This window comes from Aethalodelphis obliquidens, unplaced genomic scaffold, assembly GCF_003676395.1.
Source record: "Aethalodelphis obliquidens isolate GAN/ISIS:26980383/991018 unplaced genomic scaffold, ASM367639v1 scaffold20, whole genome shotgun sequence".
Classification (NCBI taxonomy): domain Eukaryota; kingdom Metazoa; phylum Chordata; class Mammalia; order Artiodactyla; family Delphinidae; genus Aethalodelphis; species Aethalodelphis obliquidens.
Genome location: NW_020837964.1, coordinates 340589 through 361074, shown reverse-complemented (window position 1 = coordinate 361074; position 20486 = coordinate 340589). Strand labels below are relative to the sequence as shown.

General features: G+C 59.9%; 2 protein-coding genes and 1 non-coding gene across 4 annotated transcripts; all 3 read left to right on the top strand.

Moving 5' to 3' along the window:
- The first annotated feature begins 1362 nt into the window (after positions 1-1362).
- On the top strand, positions 1363-3610 carry RPL13 (ribosomal protein L13). 2 transcript variants are annotated; one of them, XM_027118933.1, is made up of 6 exons: positions 1372-1418; positions 1595-1715; positions 1841-1982; positions 2183-2356; positions 2842-2898; positions 3427-3610. In XM_027118933.1, exons 2-6 carry the CDS (start codon positions 1612-1614, stop codon positions 3583-3585), a joined length of 636 nt encoding a protein of 211 aa, XP_026974734.1. In that variant the 5' UTR covers positions 1372-1418; positions 1595-1611; the 3' UTR covers positions 3586-3610. The 2 variants fall into 2 exon arrangements, with proteins under 2 accessions (XP_026974735.1, XP_026974734.1); XM_027118934.1 differs by lacking the exon at positions 2183-2356 and having other exon boundaries at positions 1363-1418.
- On the top strand, positions 2044-2127 carry LOC113627417 (small nucleolar RNA MBII-202). The gene has a single exon (XR_003435538.1). It is a non-coding gene; the product is annotated as a small nucleolar RNA MBII-202 (small nucleolar RNA).
- Positions 3611-3740: 130 nt separating the features above from the next.
- On the top strand, positions 3741-17399 carry CPNE7 (copine 7). The gene is given in 13 exon segments (XM_027119895.1): positions 3741-5012; positions 6663-6813; positions 6816-6844; positions 9269-9586; positions 10090-10173; positions 10807-10920; positions 11146-11244; positions 11529-12005; positions 12789-12989; positions 12991-13085; positions 13087-13126; positions 13644-13777; positions 14242-17399. Coding segments are annotated over 12 exon segments (1707 nt in total). The 5' UTR covers positions 3741-5000; the 3' UTR covers positions 13731-13777; positions 14242-17399.
- Positions 17400-20486: the final 3087 nt, after the last annotated feature.

Genomic DNA, 20486 nt, shown 5'->3' with positions numbered 1-20486 from the left:
TCATTGCGGTGGCTTCTCCTGTTGCGGAGCACGGGCTATAGGTGCATGGGCTTTAGTAGTTGTGGTGCACGGGCTTAGGTGCTCCGTGGCATGTGGGATCCTCCCGGGCCAGGGCTCGAACCCGTGTCCCCTGCATTGGGAGGCAGATTCTTAGCCACTGAGCCACCAGGGAAGTCCCAATGCTAATTTCTTAGCTTTGCCAACCTCACCATTGCTACGTAGGATGTTAATATTAAAAGGACCTGAGTAGATAATATAATGGAACTCTCTACTACTTTTGCAACTTTGCTGTGTATCTAAAAGTATTCCAAAATAAAAGTTTATGACCCTAACTTCACAGATAAACACCACTTCCGAGTTTACCGAAAAGTGCTTTCTTGCATTTGCTAACAACTGTCGGCCAAGCAGGACTGATACAGCCCTTGCGTCAGAGCTGAGCGGGTACCTATTAGGTGGCAGGGCTCCAACCTTCCACACAGCCTTGGCACTTATGTGTTAAAAATCCTCCTCTGCCCTTTCACATGTTCTGGTCTCCCCAACCATAACCCTGTAATTCCTCAATGAGTCCCTGATTTTTCTAATACCCGGGGGTGTCTCAGTAGGGCAGAAAGCTATCAGCATTAGTATCAGCTACCTGTTTACTCAGTGTAGGACACAGGCCTCCAAATTTCTTATTTTGTCATGAAATTCATAAAACGTTGATTAGGTTTCAGGGGAGGAAGCTTGGTGACTGGGGTGAGGCTGGGAACGTAAAGGGGTTGCTGGGTGTCAAGGCTTAAGATGGCAGGATGTGTTGGCGTCGTCCCAGGCTGTCCCGGGAACTGGAGGCGCCACAGCCCAGGTGGCCTGGCTACTTGGTGTTTTCACGACGCTCAGCTGCGTGGGTGGCAGTGTGCACAGCGGAGCGCGGGACAGCCGCGACCCGCCACGCGGTTCTCAGTTCCACACTCACTGCCGGGTACTCGCCACCAACGGCCCGACCGCAGACCTCCGTGCGACACGCGCAGGGCGCTCTGGAAGGCCCGCTCCTAAATGTGTGCTCCGCCCACAGGGAGGGCAAGCAGGCTCCACGTGGTGGCCGGGGCCGCAGACCAGGACGCGGAGGGCGAGGCCTACCGTGGTGCACAAGCAGGCCGGCCGGCCGGCCCAGGCTTCGCGAGACCCAGACCGTCCGCGGGCCGGGGGCGCGGGCGTTGCCGGGGGCGGGGGCGCGGGACTCCCGTAACACGGGAAACGCGGCGCCACGTCTGTCCGTGCAGCTAGGGCCGCCGGGGTGGGGGTGGGGCCTGTACGTCACTCGGAGGCCCTGGCTCTGATTGGTCAGAACGCTCCGTCGCTTCTGATTGGCCGGGCCCAGTACCATCCCAGGGTGCTCTGCGGTCTCCTTTCTTTTCCGCGTCCGTGAACCCGCGGAGGAGGTAAGTATACCCGAGCGTGGCGCTATCATTGCTATCCGACACCATCCGGCCCCATCTATCGTCCCTGGGGTCCGCCCGCCGCCGTCGGCGTCGGGCCGTGGCCCGGGCTCTGTGCGCGCGCCGGCGGGCCACCGTGCCCGGGCCCTAATTCGCTCCGCGTCCTCCCTGCTCCCCAGGCCAGTCGGCCTCAGCCATGGCGCCCAGCCGGAATGGCATGATTCTGAAGCCCCACTTCCACAAGGACTGGCAGCGGCGCGTGGCGACATGGTTCAACCAGCCGGCGCGCAAGATACGCAGGTGAGCCGCCCCGAGGCGAGCGCGCCCCCTTCTCTCCCCGCGCGCGGAGGGCGGCCGGGACTCGCGCTCCCGGCCCGCTGCGGGAGGGGCGGCCGGTGACCGCCGCTCGGCTTCTGTCTGCGCAGACGCAAGGCCCGGCAGGCCAAGGCGCGCCGCATTGCCCCGCGCCCCGCGTCCGGCCCGCTCCGGCCGGTGGTGAGATGCCCCACGGTCAGGTACCACACCAAGGTGCGCGCCGGCAGGGGCTTCAGCCTGGAGGAGCTGAGGGTGAGTGTCGCCAGCCCGCGTCCTGAGTCCCACGGGTTGTCCCTCGTGGCCCACAGCCAAGTGATGACATTCTCCGGAATCGCTGCACCGCTGTGATGAAAGTGTGCTTGAACCCTTTTCCATCTGACGGCTGGGCTTTCCCGGCAGGGGGTGGGGACCGGGGAGCCCTCGGGTCTTCATCTGTGTCTGTCTCGGGGCAGGTGGCCGGCATCCACAAAAAGGTGGCCCGGACCATTGGGATCTCGGTGGACCCGAGGCGGCGGAACAAGTGCACGGAGTCCCTGCAGGCTAACGTGCAGCGGCTCAAGGAGTACCGCTCCAAGCTCATCCTCTTCCCCAGGAAGCCGTCGGCCCCCAAGAAGGGAGACAGCTCTGTGAGTACCGGGGTCCCTCTGTGCCCAGCCGGGTGAGGACGTGGAGGTCTCACTGTGGGTTTAGCTGCCTTGAGAAGAGCACGTATTTGTCTGTAGCTTTTTATCATCCAAAGCTGGGTCTTCATGCAGGGTAGTAGAGAATTGGTAGATAACTAGAAGAAAGCCTCTGAGAGTCCACAAGCTAATTACTAGGACTGCCGAGATTCACCGTGGGCAAGAGCTGTGGGACTCGGAGCCAGCTGTTGTAGAATTGGGAAAGTGTTTTTCCTGTTACTGACCTTTGTGTGAAATTAACAGTCCATCGGTATGGGCTTCTGAGAGTTGTTCTACCTGTGTCTCTGCTGCACACGTGGTTGGCGCTTTTTCATCTGCCTGTGCCTGCCATCGGCTAGACGGACAGGGATCCGTTGGCAGACACCCAGCCAGGGGTTACAGGCTTGGGCAGATGAGCTGAACCCACCTAACTCCCTTCTCACTGCACACAGGCTGAAGAGCTCAAATTGGCCACCCAGCTGACCGGACCAGTCATGCCCATACGGAACGTAAGTGGGCATGTTTGGAGGGAGGAACTGAATGACAGGGCGGGGGTTGGGTTGGAGGGAGTCAGCCTGGCATCTGGGGCCCATGTTGAGATTTACAAGTTTGTGGAAAGGACCTTCCTTCCACCCTGGAGAGAGCCTCCTGCATCTTAACAGATGGACTCCTTGAGGGAAGCTTTGTGGACCCTTACTTGTCACCACTCCCTCTGTTGGGCTCTTTTTCTCTCCTATTTGGAAAGGCCAGGCTGTAGGCAACCCTGGGTGTTTGGTGATCCTGTAACCTGAGTGGCAATTGACCAGGCCCTTGAGGCTCCTGCGAGTGGGGCGTGGGCCTGAGCCTCCCCTTCTCCAGGTCCTGTCCAAGCACAGTGCCCCGCCCACCCTTCACATGACTTGGGGTTGTTTTAAATCCACGGGGGATTGTTAGAATCTTTTGGTGGCCTCCCCTGTAGCCTTTCTTGGGTGAGCAGATGCCCCTCCAAGGCCTCTCAGTTTGCTGACAGCTGCTCCTGGGCCTGTGCTCCCTTCCAGGTCTACAAGAAGGAGAAAGCCAGAGTCATCACAGAGGAAGAGAAGAACTTCAAGGCGTTCGCCAGTCTCCGCATGGCCCGTGCCAACGCCCGGCTTTTTGGCATCCGGGCAAAAAGGGCCAAGGAAGCTGCAGAACAGGATGTTGAAAAGAAAAAATAAAGTGCTGTTGGTAACTTGTGATAAACCTGCAGTGTCCATGTGACCTTCGTTGTGTAAGGAACTGGGGCCTGGAGAGCCTCCTCCTTGAGGGGAACCTGGAGCACGTCCTTGTCCCTCGGCGCAGCAGGCCTGCTGTGAGGGGAGCAGGTTCGGGGCCTGGGAGGCAGGTGCTTAGTGAGTTTGTCGGAACCCTCCACCCCTGCAGGTGCTGTGCGTTCGGTACCAACTACCTCAGGCAATTCGGAGGACTGTTAAACCACTGTTCTCATCTCTAAAGGTAACAGTTTATGAGGTACTGATTCGACGTCCATGCTCACTTTGTGTATTGGAAGTCATGAGCCATAGAAAGGTCAGCTGGTGTGGAGGCCTGGGGGTTGGAGCCCGATGGGCCATCTGTGAGAGAGGGCACATGGGGGGCTGCCTCTGGACAGCCTGGAGACACTGGTTCATTTGCTTTGTGCTCAGAGACCTGGCAAGGAGTTAAGCTACCCGAGGGCAGGGTAGCTGCCCGTCTGCTGGAGCCCCGGCTGAGGTGCTCACAGGCTGGGGGGCAGAGAGGCCTCTGGCTGGGTGTGCGGGGCCGGGGTCTACTGTGCCAGTGTCCATCTGGGCAGAACTGTTTGTGGGTTGTAGGTGCATCTCCTGGACAGATAACCAAAGTACGTGTGCTGGTGTCACCCGCAGTGCCTGCAGTGGCCACCAGGGAGTGCTGGGGCATTTGTAGGAGACTAGCGTCGGTCTGGGTAGTTACAAATAATTTTTGTTTAATATTCAAGTTACGTGGTGTTTTTTATTTTGGAGGGAAGGTATACATCACTGCATTTTAACCCATGGGAGTGTCACCCCTCCAGAGTGAATTTTAATTTGATTTTGTATCCTGTAGTTGCTTTGTTAAAATGTAGATAATTGTGATATTTTTCTAAAAAATTGAAATTCTAACTCCCAGTTGATTCAAATTGTTGTAGTTTACAGGGAAACTGTAGTCATTTTAGGTTATTTCGGTTTTTTTCCCACTTTACTCAACTTAGTTCAAGCCAAAGAGTAGACTAAGGGGCAGCTGTGCAAAGGGCGAACAGTCCTCTTTCCTTGATGTCTCGCGTAGGTGGTTGCACTTGCCTTTTTTTCTCCTTGTATGTTTTCTGGGCGTTACAGGAGGAAAACACAGTCTTTGTGTCACAAAAGGTCCAGAGGAAAGGAGAGGCAACGACCTCCCTTTCCTAACGGCAGCCTCTGTCCAGGGCAGTTCATGCCCAATTCCAGGAATTTCCCAGTGTCCTTGTTCTTTTTTGTTCCCTCAGCTAGACTCAGTTCTCAGTTGCTTAGAACCAGACCAGAGGAAACTGAATGAGCTGACCCACTTCTGGCCCAGGGCCTGCCTGGCATGACTGTCCTGAGGACCTGGACGGTGGAAGCTGATGATGGAGCAGGTGTGGGTGGGCCAGGGAAGGTAGAAAGCGATGTGCGGGGAATTGTCTCAGAACAAATCGATGAAGAGAGAACGGGCACTTGTTCAAGTATTTATTGAGCATCTGCTATGGGTCAGGCACAGTCCCAGGTTGCAGGGACATGGCAGTAACCAAAATAAACTATCTTACCTTTGTGGAGATTTCTTTCTGAAAGATCTCTGGCTCTCACTGCAGCGTGTTGGGTGCGTGTCAGCCTTGGGTAGCGGTGAGGACTGCTCAACAGGAGGACCGTGGTCCAGGGCCTGGTGAAGGCCTGCAGCCCAGGAAGAGAGGGCTGGCCTTCCAGATTCACCTCTGGGCCCACCCTCCTGGGAACGGCTCAGAGCTTTCTCGGGGGTTACATCTGGGGAGCCTGAGGACCTGAGGGGCAGTGGGAAGGTGTGTGTTAGGCCTTGGTCCCCACCCTCCAACTGTGGTGCCTCAGCTGGGCTCCCCTCCTTTGTAAGCCCCAGTTGCACAGTGCTGGGGGACGAACTGATGAAACGGTGCTGCGTGGTAAGTTCCTGCCCTTTTGAAAATTTCCCCAGGAAGGATGGTGCCTCCGGCAGAGGAGGTAAAGCTGGGTCACTGTTGAAAGGGACTGAGGGTGGAGGGGCTGGGCGCACCATCCAGGCGGCTCCTGCCAAGGGTATCCTCAGAGCCCCCAGATGAGCCAGGCACGAGTAAAACCAGGCCTCCCTCAGCTGGACCGCCCACCCGGTGGACACTGCTGCCACCTGCCTCCCTGGCTGCACTGCCATCACCCCTTTGGGGACTTTGGGCAGCTGTCCTCGTGGTCTCCCCCTCCTGCCCTGGCCCGAGGTCCCACCTTTGTGTCCTTGTCTGTGCGGTCCGTGAAGTGTGGGCTGGACCCAGCAGCTTGTTTCTGCCTGAGTGGAACAGAAGTGAAGGATCGGGGGCTGAGGTTGGGTTATGAAAGATTTCACTCCCCCAGGGAAGCAGGCCACCATCCTGGGAGCAGCAGTATTGGGTGCCCAGGGCCAGCCCTGTGCAGAGTGGCTCCTGGTCAGGGGAACCCAGGAGGGGGACAGCCAGACTTGGACAGTGTCTCTTGTTCCATCTGGCCCTGGGCAGGTGTCTTGACTATGACTTCACAGGGGCTCCGGTGGCCCTGCCAACTTGGGAGGGGAGGGGTTGGTGCAGCAAAGCTGCAGAGACACCTGGGGCCTGGAGGGTCAAGGGAGGTGAGAGTACTGGTTTCTGGGTGGAGACTGGGGTCCAGGTGGAATCCCCCTGCTGAGTGAGTGACCTCACAAAGGCCCTTGGACACGCCCTCGCCTCTAAGCCTGCCTGCCCATCCGTGGTGTGGGGATGGAGCAGGCCCTCTGTGGGGGCCAGAGGACTGCCTTTGTCTCAGGGAGGGAGGTGCCCAGGGGTCTGGGCAATGCCCCCCTGGGGCATCGCAGCAGCAGGTGGCGGGCGGGGCGAGGGGGAGGGGTTGTCTTCCCGCAGCAGGTCCTGGAAGCAAGTCCTTCAAGACCACCCGAGGGCAGATGGGTGGGAGAAGGGGGACCCTGAGGTATAGAGCCGGGGCACAGGGCCTCGGGGAGTGCTCAGCTGGACAGATCCCACCCCCACCCCGGGGGTCTGCTCACCCAGGGCTGCTTGCAGGTGGACAGAACCGAGGTGGTCCGGAGCGGCCTGCATCCGGCCTTCTCCAAGGTCTTCATACTGGACTACTACTTTGAGGAGGTGCAGAAGCTGTGCTTTGAGGTCTACGACACCCACGGGCCCAGCAGCCTCAGCTGCCAGGATGACGACTTCTGGGGGGCATGGAGTGCACCTCGGGGCAGGTGGGCGCCCGTCCCCTTGGGAGGGAGAGGGAGGAGGGCAGCATGGAGACCTCAGCTGGTCCTGAGGGCCGGTGCGATGGCAGTGGTGGCCTGGGGACAGCGTGATTACACACAGACCGTGTACCAGCTGCTCTGACTCCATAGCTGCTTCTCGTAAAACATTTTTTACTTAAAAAAATGTAATTTTGAACTGGGTAATACATTCATATGGGTCTAAATTCAGAAAGTGTAACAGGTACACCCTGGACCACATATCTCCCTCGTGCCCCGTCCCCAGGTTCGTTACATCCTTCTAGAGAGATTTATTCTTCACTGAGCGAAGGAACATAGTTTTTTCTCTGTAGATACACGTTTAAAAACACAAACGGCATATACTGTTCTGTAGTTTGCTTTTTTTCACTTCCATGACATAAGGGAGCCCTTCCCTCGTCTCTCCCCGTGGCAGTGACCAGTCTGAGGTCCAGCTGCCACCCGAGGGACACTCCATGCTCTGGTGAGGTCGTTCCCAATTAGCTCTACCGTGGTCAGTGTAACGGGAGCTCTTGCCACCAGCCACCAGCCGGACAGCTTAGCGCAGGCTCTGAGCCGAACACTCGATGTGTCACGTTAGATTCTCGTGAGTGCTCTGGGGTGCCTGTCTTTTATTGAGGTGTAATTTACGTACAGTAAGATGTGTAGACCTCGAGGGTTGGGATCGATGGGCTTAGACAGTTGTATACACCTGACCATCACCCAGATCACACAGGACATTTTTGTCATTCAGCAGGTCCCCTGTTCCTCTCAATCCCCTCCCCCAGTAGTTTTGCCTGTTCTCGAATTTCATGTCCATGAATCACAGTGTGTTCTCATTTGTGTCCGACTCCTTTCACCAAGCGTGAAGCCTGTGTGTGACATCCCCATCGCTGCCTGGGTTGGAGCCGGCAGGGTAGAGCCTTCCGTCAGTTAAGAGGACCAAGACTTAGGGCAGAGCCCCACGTGAAAGCAACAGGGAAGGCTTCTACCCAGTGTTGGCCTCTTACCTGCTCTCATGAGCGTGGAAGAGGACAACACACAGGGACACACATGCACGGACACACGTGTATCGGCATGCATGCACGGACAAGCATGCATGCACATGTGGGTGCAGATCTATGGATACACAGATACATGTATGGACACACATCTGGACATACACGTAAACTTTAGGGAAGGGCCCCCCCAGGACTGCCAGATCTGTGGGGCCGTCAGGGGCGCTACCATCAGTGGCCAAAGGCTAGGACCTTGTCTTCAGATTCCAGTGGTGCACCCTTGAGCGAGTCCCTGACCTCTGCTTCCTCATATGGGAAACTGGGACCGTGACAAGGCCACCTCCGTGGGAGCTGCGGGGCGCACAGGAAGCATGGTCACTTGTCAAACCAGCTAAAGCAACTATCCCATTACACAGAACAGGAGAGCCCACAAGTGAGTCTGCAAATGGGAGAATCGGGGGGGGGGGGGCCTGGCACGTGGCCCTTTTTGGCCTCCGCTTCCCCCACCTGGGATGGGTTTCTCTTCTGCACAGAATGTTCCTGTGTGCTCTGAGCTGTTAGCCAGGCACCTCCTGTTGGCGGGGGGGGGGTGTCCTCTGTCCCTCTGTCTCAGCTTGTCAGACAGGATCCTGTGTGGGGCAGGGCAAAGAGTGTCAGCACTGCTCTCACCCACCACGGCCACAGCTGAGGACTCGCTGGCCAGTGGAAGGGGGCAGTCCCCACACATACAAAGTACCTGGTCGTCCAGCAGCCATGAGGGTGGTCGTCCTCTATCTTGTTTGCAGACCAGTCTGAGAGCTGCCCCTGGTGAGCCGGTGTTGCTGGCTGCAGACGGCATTCCCGGGTCAACTCTTAGCCCAGTCAGGGGCTTATAGGCCAATGAGGAATGCAGACCCCGGGGAGATTGTTGAGAGGAGGGGGAGGGCTGGGCAGGGGGCTGAGACCCCAGGGAGGGAGCAGCCTGGGGGTCCTGGATGGGGCTGGGAAGCCCCATGGCCGCTCGCTCGCTGGCCTTGGGCTGTGGTAGGGGCTGCGCTGTCCTCGGCCTGGTCCGTAGAGGGTGATGGGTTCCCAGGGCGCGGCTTCTGCTGCAGGTTGCACACACGCGCTCACCAGCGTGACTCCCTCCTCCCGAGCCTCCCTTTCCTCACCTGATGCGTGGGCGGTGGGAGGCGTGGGCGGTGGGAGGGCCTAGGAGGCCGTGAGGTGTGCCGAGCTGAGGGCCTGGTGGAGCGAGAGAGGGTCACGGGCTGGCCGCTGCCAGGCGCCGAGGGCGTGGTGCCCTGGGGGGTAGGTTTGGGGAAACTGGCCACCGAGGGTGAGTGGGGGCGTTGGGGAGGAGACAGGGAGACCCAGGACGGGGTTAGGGTCCTCAGGGGAGCAGGTGCGTACCCCTCCCTGAGGCTTTGACTTCCAGATCGTGGCCCAGAAGAAGGTGACCCCAGCACTGTTGCTGAAGGTCAGCAGGAACGCCGGCAAGTCCCCCAGCGTGGTGAGGCCCCGCCTTCCACCAGCCCCGCCCCCTGCAGACCCCCACCCATTCCTCGCCGAGGCCGGGGCCTCTGGACACCTCCCGAGGCTGGGCTGCAGCTGGGCAGGGAAGGGTGGGGTCAGACCCCTCCTGCCCAGCCGGGAGCCTTGGCGCTCTCCCTTCGCCCAGGTGATAGCCAGAGACATCTCTGGGAATAAAGGCCATGCGGAGCTCTCCCTCCGTGCCATGAAGCTGGATGACAAGGTGAGGGGCACCCCCCTGGGGCCCAGCTTTCCCTCCTGTCAGGAGGTGTAGACAGAGCTACACTGTGTCCACAGGGAGACAGGTGGCTGAGGAGTGGGACGCACTCAGAGCCGTGGGTGGGGCTGCCCGTCCAGGCGGTTGTGCTGCTGTCAGGGTCCTGTATGTGTCGCTGCCGTCAGCTCATCCTCAGCTCCCTGTGACAGGCACTCAGGGAGGTCCCCGTCCAGACAGTGGAGGAACTGGATCTGAACTCGGTTCTGGTCCTGCTGGCTTCTCACGTGGGGTAGGGGCACAGAGCAGGGGTCTGACCTGGCATTGCCTGCTGCCTCCCCTGGACGGAGACTGAAGCGGGGGTGGGACAGGTGGGGGGCAGGATGGGAACTGGGTGCTGGGCGCTGGGGAGCCAGGGACGCTCCAGAGGGGAGGCCGTTGCCCTCACAGCCAGGAGGTGGCAGAGCCTGGACCCCACCGCTTGCCAAGCACACCCTCTGCTCCTCCTGCAGGGCCTCTTCAGCAAGCCGGACCCCCTCCTGGAGCTGCACCGGATCAACGATGATCAGAGCAAGCAGCTGGTGTACAGGACGGAGGTGAGGGATCCCTGGCCAGCACCCAGGGAGAGCGTGAAAGGACAGGGGAAGGAGTCACCCCGGCCCTCCCTGCACCTCCCTGGCCCCCCACGGCTGTAGCATCTTGACCTCCAAAACCGCCATACCCCTTTGAACAGAGCGCGGCCAGGTGGGCGCGGAGCTTCCGTCCTGGAATCAAGAATCCGGATTTGTTATCGCTACCTGCCCGTAAAACAAGATTTCAGTTACACCAGTGGAAAGGCATTTCTTTTTTTTTTTTTTTTTTTTTTTTTTTGCGGTACGCGGGCCTCTCACTGTTGCGGCCTGTCCCGTTGCGGAGCACAGGCTCCGGAAGTGCAGGCTCAGCGGCCATGGCTCACCGGCCCAGCCGCTCCGCGGCATGTGGGTATCTTCCCGGAGCGGGGCACGAACCCGTGTCCCCTGCATCGGCAGGCGGACTCTCGACCACTGCGCCACCAGGGAAACCCCGGAAGGCGTTTCTTTTTGAGATAAATTAATTTGAGTACAAAAAAGGCTATTTAAGGAAAAAGAAGTTCAGGTGGTCCAGGAATGCGGGGGGGGGGTTAGGAAGGTGGCTCTGGAAGGAACGAGCTTCGGAGATGTAGCTCTGGGCTCGCAGGGTCCTGCCCAGAGCCTGAGGCAGGGCCGCCTGAGCCGCCCCTCCTGGTCCGCACCTGGCAGCCTTTCAAGGTGTCTCTGAGCAGCCTGAGCAGCCTGTGCAGCTGTGAGGAGCCTCCGCCTCTGAAGGTGGGCGGGGCGGGGCCGGCTGGCGGAGGGTGGGTGCTGGGGAGGGGATGGGGCGGCTGGGGGCGGGGCTGGGGTGGGGCGAGTCCCCCCAGACCACACCTTCCTGGAGTTGAGGTACGTGGGGAAGGATGGTGGGAAGGGGGCGGCCTTGCTGCAGGGGCATGGAGACACCCAGGCTGGGGGCCTCAGAGGGGCAGGCGGGCTGAGGGGTCCCGGGGTCCCCAGGGTCTCGTCTGGGGTTATGACTCCCGCGGGAAGCACGACTTCATCGCAGAATTCTCTACCACCTTAGTGGAGATGCAGAATGCCTTCCGGGAGGACCAGGTGAGAGCAGGAAGGGCCCGCCTGTCCCCCAGAATGCGCTGGGGCGCTGGCCCTGCGCTGGGTTGCCCCAGAAATTGTTGTGATGGTTTTAGAGAGGCTAAAGATGGTGACAGAGCAGGACACCCACACCCACCAGGTGGCTGGAGTAGGGACCACCAGCCTGTGTTAAAGTTGAAGTGACAAATACCAGTGGGGCAGGGCTTTCAGTCCTCCCCTGCCTCTTGGGGTGGGTGTTGGGTGCTGGCACTCTGGGGTGGGGGTCTCTGCTTGTCCCTGTCCCCCAGGCCCAGTGGGACTGTGTAAACCTCAAGTACACGCAGGAGAAGCGCAGTCCCAAGAACTCTGGGGTGGTCATCCTGGCAGACCTGAAGGTGAGCCTCGGCCCAGCCTGCAGCCCCTCCCCCCGCAGTGGGTGGAAGGGGTGCTCCTGCCTCAGTTCTGCAGAGAGTGATCCGGGCCCCTGGCTGGAGTCTGCTGACCTTGCCCTTGTGGTGGCCTCCATATCCCCTCTCATTCCCCTGGGGGGGGCTGCCAGGCTCTGGGGACACTCAGGCCTGCCTCTGTCCTTGCTGGGGCTCGGACCCCTCATCTTAGCCGAGCAAGGTGGATGCGGGTGGATGCTGGGCGCGTGTCGCGGGACCCACTTCCCTGCGCCTCCACCTGAAGTTTGCCCCCACCCGTCTTTCTGTCCCATGGAGAAGCCCTGTCCTTCCTTGCTGACGCTTCCAGGGACCCTGACTGCAGTGGTCCCCGGGCTCAGGTGAAGCTTCTGTTCCAGGCGGTGAGGGTGTGGAGTTTGCGCTACTGGCAAACGCAGGGCTGTGAGATGTTAATGGAGAACTGGCCCTACTCTGGGGGGCAGGAGGAGGGCATGTGGGGCTGAGGGCTGGGCTGGGCACTGCAGGGGTGCTCCAGCTGTGGACAGGAGACTGCCCATCCCCCTGGTCTGCAGGCTCAGAGAGGAGCCCTCTGGGAGAGGGCGCCCCTGTTGCGCTCTCGGTTGGCTCCTTTTCTCTGGAGACATCACGGTGCTGGGTGCCCACTGGGCCAGGGACTGGGCCAACCGGTGGACAGCCCGGCCGGCCTTCCAGGGGCTGCACCTCCAGGGTGATTCCTTCTTCTCTTGTATGTTTTCTCTCATCCAGATTTTTAGTAACGATTTCTGAGTCGTTTTGTTTCTTTCACACTGGAAATGGACCTTTATTTGAAACAAGTCCCAGTCTGTCTTCTGCAGATGCACTGGGCACCGGGCCAGGCTGGACCAGACTGTGTCCTTTCCAAACTCTGTTCCTTGAATCTCAGCGACTCTTCAGGGTGTGGGAGCCCCTTCCTACCCAGGGCCCACAGACCTCTCCTCCTCTGGCCTCAGACCTGGGTCAACCCCGGCTCCCCCAGCTGCGGTCTCCCCATCTATAAGGTGTGGCCGTTCCAGTATCTGCTTCAGGGTCAAAGAGAGCATGTGTTCACAGTTCATTGTGATTATGTGTGTGTGTGTGTGTGTGTGCATGTGTGTGTGGGTTACGCTTCAGCAAATACGCTTTTAGAAAAGCTTGGAAACCATGGTCACCCCCAGGTCATCTGGTTGGTGGACTTGGAGTTTGAGTAGGGGGAGACGCAGCTGCCCTGAAGGGTCCCTGTGGCCCCAGCAATACTACATCCTGCTGATCCTGACAAACGGCATGGCGACCAACATGGCGGACACACGTGAGGCCATCATGCGCGCCTCCCACCTGCCCGTGTCTATCTATCATCGTGGGGGTGGGCAACGCCGACTTCACCGACATGCAGGTCCTCGACGGCGACAGCGGTGTCCTGTGCTCCCCACGGGGCGAGCCTGCCCTCTGACATCTTGAAGTTTGTGCCCTTCTGGGAGCTCAAGAGCGTGAGTGCTGGGCGGGTGGTCGGGCGGGCCCCTCGGGCAGCGCACTGGGGCCCCGGGCCCCTCGCCGTTCTGAGCAGCTTTCGGCCCCTAGAAACTTTTGCAAGAGAGAAGTGTCAGATGGGTGCCCCGGAGGGCAGGGCTCCTCTCAGGCAGCTCCCCGCTCCCTTTGTGACGTGGAAAGAACTGCCTGTCCCGTGGACACACACTCACAGCTTCACTGGGGACCTGGGCCTCCCTCCTGCCTCAGCCACTTTGCCCTGTACCCAGAGCAGGGTCACACCGATCCAGAGGGGCCCCCCTGTGCCACCCGCAGTGCCAGCGCGGACGGACTGCCCAGCGACCGCGTTCTCATCGTTAGTGCAAGCTCACCCAGCCGCCCACTGGGTGAATTCCTGGTCGTGGTCCCAGGAGCTGGTGCACAAGCCATAGGGGGTGGAGGTCACGGTGTGAATGGCGGCTCTAGGGGAGGGGCTGGGGGCTGGGAAACCGGCTGGAGGCACGCTGTCCCCACCCACAGGCGTCCCCCGTGGCGCTGGCCAAGAGTGTGCTTGCCGAGGTGCCCAGGCAGCTGGTTGAGTATTACAGACACAAGGAATGCCTCTGAGAGACCTCGGCGAGACCAGCCCGGGCTCCACTCCGTGAGGACACACGGTAGGGGGCCGGCCAGGACTGTGTCCACCATCTGTTTCTAGCACCCTCCACCCCGACTGCCCAGGGGCCTTTCTTCCCCCAGCCCACACCCACCATTGGCTCCTGTGACCCTGCTGCCCGGTGGGCCAGCCTCCCTCCGGGCCCCAGGGCTGAAGGAGGGACAGGTCCCCCTGGGCACGCCTGACCCTGCCTGAGCCGGGTGGGGGGGTGGGGGGGTCTGGGGGATTCCTGCTTTTGCATCTGATCTTCATGGGGGAGGGGGCAGCAGGCAGCGTCCTGTCTCTGAGAAAACCCAGACCCCCCCGGACACCCATCCCTATAGCCAGATCCCTCTTTGTCCCAGCTGCATCCCCATGTCTCTCTGTGTCTGTGGGGTCTCTGGGGGTGCGGCCAGGAGGGTTAGGCAGAATAAAGTGTCATCTTGTCCTTGCAGCGGCTCTGTGCCTTTACTGTCCCCCCAGCAGAGGCCTGCAACCCCTGGAGGGATGGAGCGGTGCACGTGTGCCCTGCAGCTCCCACACTGGAGCCGGGAGCTTCTCGTCAGGCTCACCAGCTCCTTCCTGGACTGAACCAAGGGCCCTCCCAGGAATGAAAGGGTGCGGGGGGCCATTGCTTGACCGTGGGAAGGGCCAGACGGTGCGATGGCCACCCCGCCCCAAGCAGCCTCCTCTTGGCCAGGCTCGGGTGGGGAGCGGCTGCCTACACTGGGCTCTACGAGAACCCACTGGGGGCTGCGTGCTATGGGCTCTGTCAGGGGAGGGTCACCACCTGCCAGCTCCTCCCAGCCCTCTGGGGGTGGATTTCCAATTGAGATTTCCCCTAAATTATCTTGTCGGGGAGAAACAAACTGTTCCGACCCTGAATCCAGGCCTACCCACCCTTCCATCCATCCACTCTGGGGGCCTATTTTTAGCTCCTGATTCATCTCCCGTTCAGCGGGGATAGTGGGCATCGCCATGGTAACCTGGCTACTGCTGAATTCCAGAAGGGCCGATACTGGTCTCTTCGGGGATGCGAGGACACCCCAGCAGCAGCCCTTCCATCCACATCTGGGAGGCAGCAGGGCTGCAGAGTGGCGGTGACGTGGTCCCAAGCAGGAGGGTGAGCCAGCAGCAGCCCAGCCGCTGAGTCCTGTGGGAGTGGGTTGCCATTTCAGCGGCAGAAAGCCGTGGACAGTTCCTGGGCCCGGCTCAGGGGCGAAGCCAGCAGAGGCTGGTCAGCTGAGCTCCCTGGGGAGGCAGAAGCCAAGAGGAATGGGAGGGGTCCATGCACAGCACGGGGGCAGCCGTGATGGCCCCAGGAGCTGTCGCCTTGGTGGGCTGTAGCCCCTCCCAGAGCACGTGGAGCAGGGAGGGGGCCGAGGTGTGAGGCCCCAGCCTCTCACCTCTGGCCAACAAGAAGCAGAGAGCAGTCGGGCATCAAGGGGGGTGGGGGGCAGCCCTCAGAGGATGCCCTCCTGGGGCCAGAGCAGGTGTGGACGCGAGGACGACGGGGGCAGTCGTGGGGCCTGGCCAGTGGGTGGTTCGGCCGGGCACGTGCAGGTGTAGGGGGGCCGCCGAGGGAGGTGGGGGCAGGAAGGTATCAGCTGGCTCAGCTGCACAGATGTGGTGATTGTACCAGCCGGTGCCCAGCCTGAGAAGGTGGCCAGCTCTGCCCACAGGCAGTAGAATAATAAAGTGATTACTGCCCCAGGGGTGGTTCAGGCGGGCACCCCGGCATCCGTTCCCACCTCCTTCCTTTGGGGGCCGTCTCTCAGTCCATGTATTTCATGGGCCTGGACCACTGTCCAAATCCCAGGGTGGACACGACCCAGGCCTGGCCAATCAGCGAGCGTGCTGTTCCCTGGCCACTGTGATTGGCTCTGGGTGGGCACTCCACCTGGCTGGCCAATGAGACTGGGTCCTGAGACTTTCCTGCAGGTTGCTAAGCTGATGGGATGGGACCCAGGAGCAGCTGGTGACCACTGCCGCCACATGGACAAGGCCTGCCTGAGGAGGAAGCCGGCATAGAGGAGGTGGACAGAGAAATGATGCTGGGGGCACGTGGATCCGCTCTTCCCTTTCTGCGCAGGCCAGCTGGGGCTGGGGGTGGGGCTTCTGTCCCTTGCCACCCGAAGATTCTGGCCCAGAAGGATGGCAAATACGCCCAGTTCACAGACAAGAAAAGCAGGGCTCAGAACAGTTAAGTGACTTGCCCAGGGTCATACAGCTGGCCAGTGGCAGAAGCAGGACCCGCCAGCCTCTTGCAATTCCTGGAGGTACAAGTCCTTGTACTTTTCAGTACAAGGTTCTCCATCAAGGGCTCTGGAATCCAGATGGGATCCCAGGGAGGGAAGCCCAGGAAGGGCTGGGCTGAAACCCCGGCGGCCGGCCAGCCCCCAGCTCTTCAGCACTGCACGTGGGGTTCTCAGCAGGCGGACCCAGAAGGTGCGCCGTGGCCTGGGGCCCCCACGGAGGCACGTGGGCCTCATTGTCTTTCGAAGTCGCCTGCAGCACACTGCCCGGAGCAGCCCCCGTTCTCGGAGGGTGGGTTTGGGATTTGCAAAAGCCTGCAATGGTCACTGACTTAAGCACTGGTCCAGAGTCAGGCGAACGCCTGGCCCAGTGCTCATTGGACAGTCTCCTCAGCCTGCACGTGAGCCCCTGCTGTCACCTGGGGACGCGGCAGCTTTAAATCACGGCCCTAGAGTTCTTGGCCGCCCCTCCCCTCGAGAGGTGGGGTGGCTGCCGCTTCTCCTGGAGTCCAGGCGGCCTTGGTCCTGTGTGTCTCCAAGGCTCTGTCATGAACACATCACAGGACTGCCCTGGTCCCTTGCTGCCTGGGTAGGGGCTCCCCAGCTCCCACGACACCTTCCTGCACTTTCAGGAGGGAGCCGGCCGGCCCACAGAAACGGGGTGAGTTCATCCTTGTTTGCCCCTGTTCTAAGCCACCGCGTTTTGGTATAATTCTGCACCCTCTCGTAAGGACTGCATGGGAGGGTGTGCACACGGCCTGGCACAAAACACCTGTTGGTCAATAAATATCGGTCTCCTGGGGGAGCGGGGTGCCTCTTCCTCATTCTGTGCGACCCTGATTGTGGAGGTGCCCCAGCCTGCTGGTCATCTGCCTCGCCCTGGGCCCCTCCCCTCCAGTGTCCTCAGAGGCAGCTGTGGGCTGAGGCAGCGGGACAGGGGCCGCTTGGCAGCCAGGCTGCTCTCTCCTCTGCTGTGGAGGGGAAGCGGCAGCAGGCAGCTGTGAGTGCCGTAACTGACGTGGACGGCAGGGCTGTCAGATGCCAGGCGTGCGGCCTTGGGCCCAGGGGGCTCTGGGCGAAAGCTTCCCCTGCTTTGGCGTCTGCCCCAGGGCAAGGGCACCCTGGACCCTCGCAGATCTGCAGCAGCTGCTGAGCCCCGGCCGTGAGGGCTTGGTCTTGGCCGCCTGCCGAGCGTGGCTCAGACCCTAGCAGCAGCCCCGGGCCAGACCGCGGTGGCTGGCATCTCGCAGAAGGGGACTGAGCTCAGAGACGTGAAGTCATTGGGCCTGGGGTGCACTGGAGCAGGGTCCTGAGTTGGGCCACCCAGCCTGGTTCTCAGGACCCGAAGCCCACAGCTGTGTGTGTGTGTGTCTGTGTGTCTGTGTGTGTGTGTGTCTGTGTGTGTGTGTTCCTGGGGACATGGGGAGGGGTCGGGGGGGGTCGTGTGTGTGTGTGTGTGTGTGTGTGTGTGTGTGTGTGTGTGTCAGCCTCGCTCTGTGGGCCCTGTCTCTGTCTGGTCGCCGAGCTGGGAGTCATTCAGTCCAGGGTGTGGGCTGGTGGCCGTGAGCGTGTCTTTGGAGCTCTGTGCCCTGCCCAGCATGGACACTTGTCACTCAGCGTTGACCAGGATGTCCCTGAGAACATGAGATGTGATAACTTTTTCCAGTCCTGGGAGGGGCTCCGGAACAGTGCCCCAGGCTCCGTGTCCCAGGGGGCAGGATGGCCAGACCCGGCCTCCCTCCCTCCCTTGCCATGTGGCTGAGGTGAGACCCAGGAATTTGGCTTCGGACACTGGACAGAGCCCAATGCCAGGTCGAACCAAGCCAGGGAATTGCAAGTTACGTCTTAAGGAACAGAAGTCCCTCCCTGCCAGCCACGGCCCGGCCCTGGGTGCTGGCCAGCCCCCTCCCAGGCCCTATCCCCGGACATGGCCATTCTGGTCATTCTGACCCTTCAGCTGGACCAGCAGAGCTGGACAGGAACCTATATCTGGATTCTCACCCAGGAAAATCAGAGGAGACACCGCGCTGTGGCGCCCTAGGCAGCCTCTCTCCGGGGATTTAACTTCCAGGGGCCCTCGTGTCTGATGCTCCGTGGAGGCTCCTAGAAGCCTGGGACCCCGAGAGGGGGCAGCTGGCCAGATGCAGGCTCAGGTGGTCCCAGCGAGGATCCCAGCTCCCATCCCACCCTGGCAGGCCAGGCTCGGGAGGGATGTGAATTTCTTTCCTCACAGGTGGGCTGGTCAGGAGGTTTCCTGGGAGCTAAACAAAGGTATTTTACCTTAACGCTCATTACCTGGGAGGCAGGGTTCCCTGGGATGGGCCATCGTGTATAATTTAAGCTATAGGCAATGTCCCTCTTTTATTTTTTTAAATAAATTTATTTATTTATTTATATGTATATTTTTTGGCTGCATTGGGTCTTCGTTGCTCTGCACGGGCTTTCACTAGTTGCGGTGAGCGGGGGCTACTCTACTCTTCATTGCAGTGCATGGGGTTCTCATCCTGGTGGCTTCTCTTGTCATGGACCACAGGCTCTAGACACACGGGCTTCAGTAGTTGTGGCACGTGGGCTCAGTAGTTGTGGCTCACGGGCTCTAGAGCGCAGGCTCAGTAGTTGTGGCACATGGGCTTAGTTGCTCCGCGGCACGTGGGATCTTCCCAGACCAGGGCTCGAATCCATGTGCCCTGCATTGGTAGGTGGATTCTTATCCACTGTGCCACCAGGGAAGTCTGGCAATATCCCTCAGAGTGATTAACTCATAATAGAGTAAAGGCTCTTCCCTCTTACACGCCTCCAGGCTGACGCAGCTGTACTGGTGGCCCCAGATCTTGAAGGTGACATCACCACAGTGTCCTGTCCTGCAGAAAAGAGGTTGGGCCTTGGTTCCATGAGGGGTGAGCTTCCCATGGGTGACAGTGGAGAGGGTGGGGTCCTCAGAGCAGGCCCCCCCTCTTACTGTCAGGCCCAGGTGCAGGCCAGCACTGAAGGCCCTGGCTGGGTGGCCAAGGGCAGGCCAGGAAGAAGCAGGTTGAGGGTCAGGGAGGGGGTCAGTCTAACGTCCAGGGGAGGTGGAGGCCGGGTCGTCCATCTTGGCCTTTAGACAGCACTGAGTTTCGAGCTTGTGCTGGAGTAATGTGTTCAGTCCCCCCAGAGTCAGGAGGGAGAGCAGATGGAGGAGAAAGCTCACGTGGTCCTGGGGGCCCCTGGGCTCCTCGGGGGGAAGGCCAGCAACCGTCTCCCCCGTCCTTAGGGGACACGATCAAGTCCTAACCCCGGTCCCGCAGATGGGGCCTTCTTGGGAAATAGATCTTTGCAGGTGTGATCAAGGTCAAATGAGGTCATAGGATGGCCCCTGAGTCCAGGGATTGGTGTCGCCATAAGAGGAGGAAAGTGCCAATGATGGGACAGGTGCTGTGTCCCCCCCCCCCCCCCCCCCCCCCTGGCAGGCTGCACAGGGAGCCCGACACTTTGGTTTTGGACTTCCGGCTCCAGGACCGGGAAAGAGTGAACTCCTGTTGCTTGTGGTTTTGTGCAGCAGCTCCCAGGAAGTGGGGAGGCTGGGGACCCAGGGGCCGCCTGGGCTTTGGTGCGTCAGAGGCGTCGAGGGACATCTGCATTTTGTCTTATTTTTCAAATTTTCTAAAATAGTTTATTGTTTAAACAGAAGGACCCCATAACCACACTTTGTTTTGATACACTGTTTTCTCATACCAGGCATGCGGAGCTGTGATGGGGACCAGTTATGACCGACTCTCCCTCCCAGCCCTGCCGGCCCTGGGGGGCGGCCACCTCCTGGAGTCCAGGGCCTGGGGTCCCTCAGGAACTCCGTCCACCCCTGCCCTCAACGCTGCACAGAGCGCGAGGTGTCAGGACGCTGGCTTCCACTAGGGGGCGCCCCAAACCAGGCGCTCACGGGACCCCGTTCCGCGCTGACAGCAAATCGGCAGCTTCTTCCCCAGCTTTACTGAGACGCAACTGGCAGGTAACATGTGTGAGTTTAAGGCGTGCGATGTGATGATTTGATACACTTACACATTTTGGGACAATTCCCACAACAAGGCTAGACCATCAGCATCGCCTCCCATGATCACCTGTTCTTTGTGTGTGGTGATGAGACGTAAGATGACTCGGAGCGGCTTGCAGCTATACACACAGTATTGCGAGCTGCAGTCACCATGCTGTACATCAGATCCCAGAGCTTACTCACGACTGGAAATTTCTGCCATTTGACCAACACCTCCCCGTTTCCCCTCCCCCACAGTCCCTGGCCACCACCCTCTACTGCCTGTTTTTATGAGTTTGGCTTTTAGATTCCACGTGTAACTGAGATCATACAGTGAGAACAGAGAGTCCTTTTCTGTGTGGCTTATTTTGCTGAGCATAATGCCCTCTAGGTTCATCCTTGTTCCAGAAATGGCAGGATTTCCTTCTTTTCTATGCTGAATGCTATTCCTCTTCGTGTGTGTGTGTGTG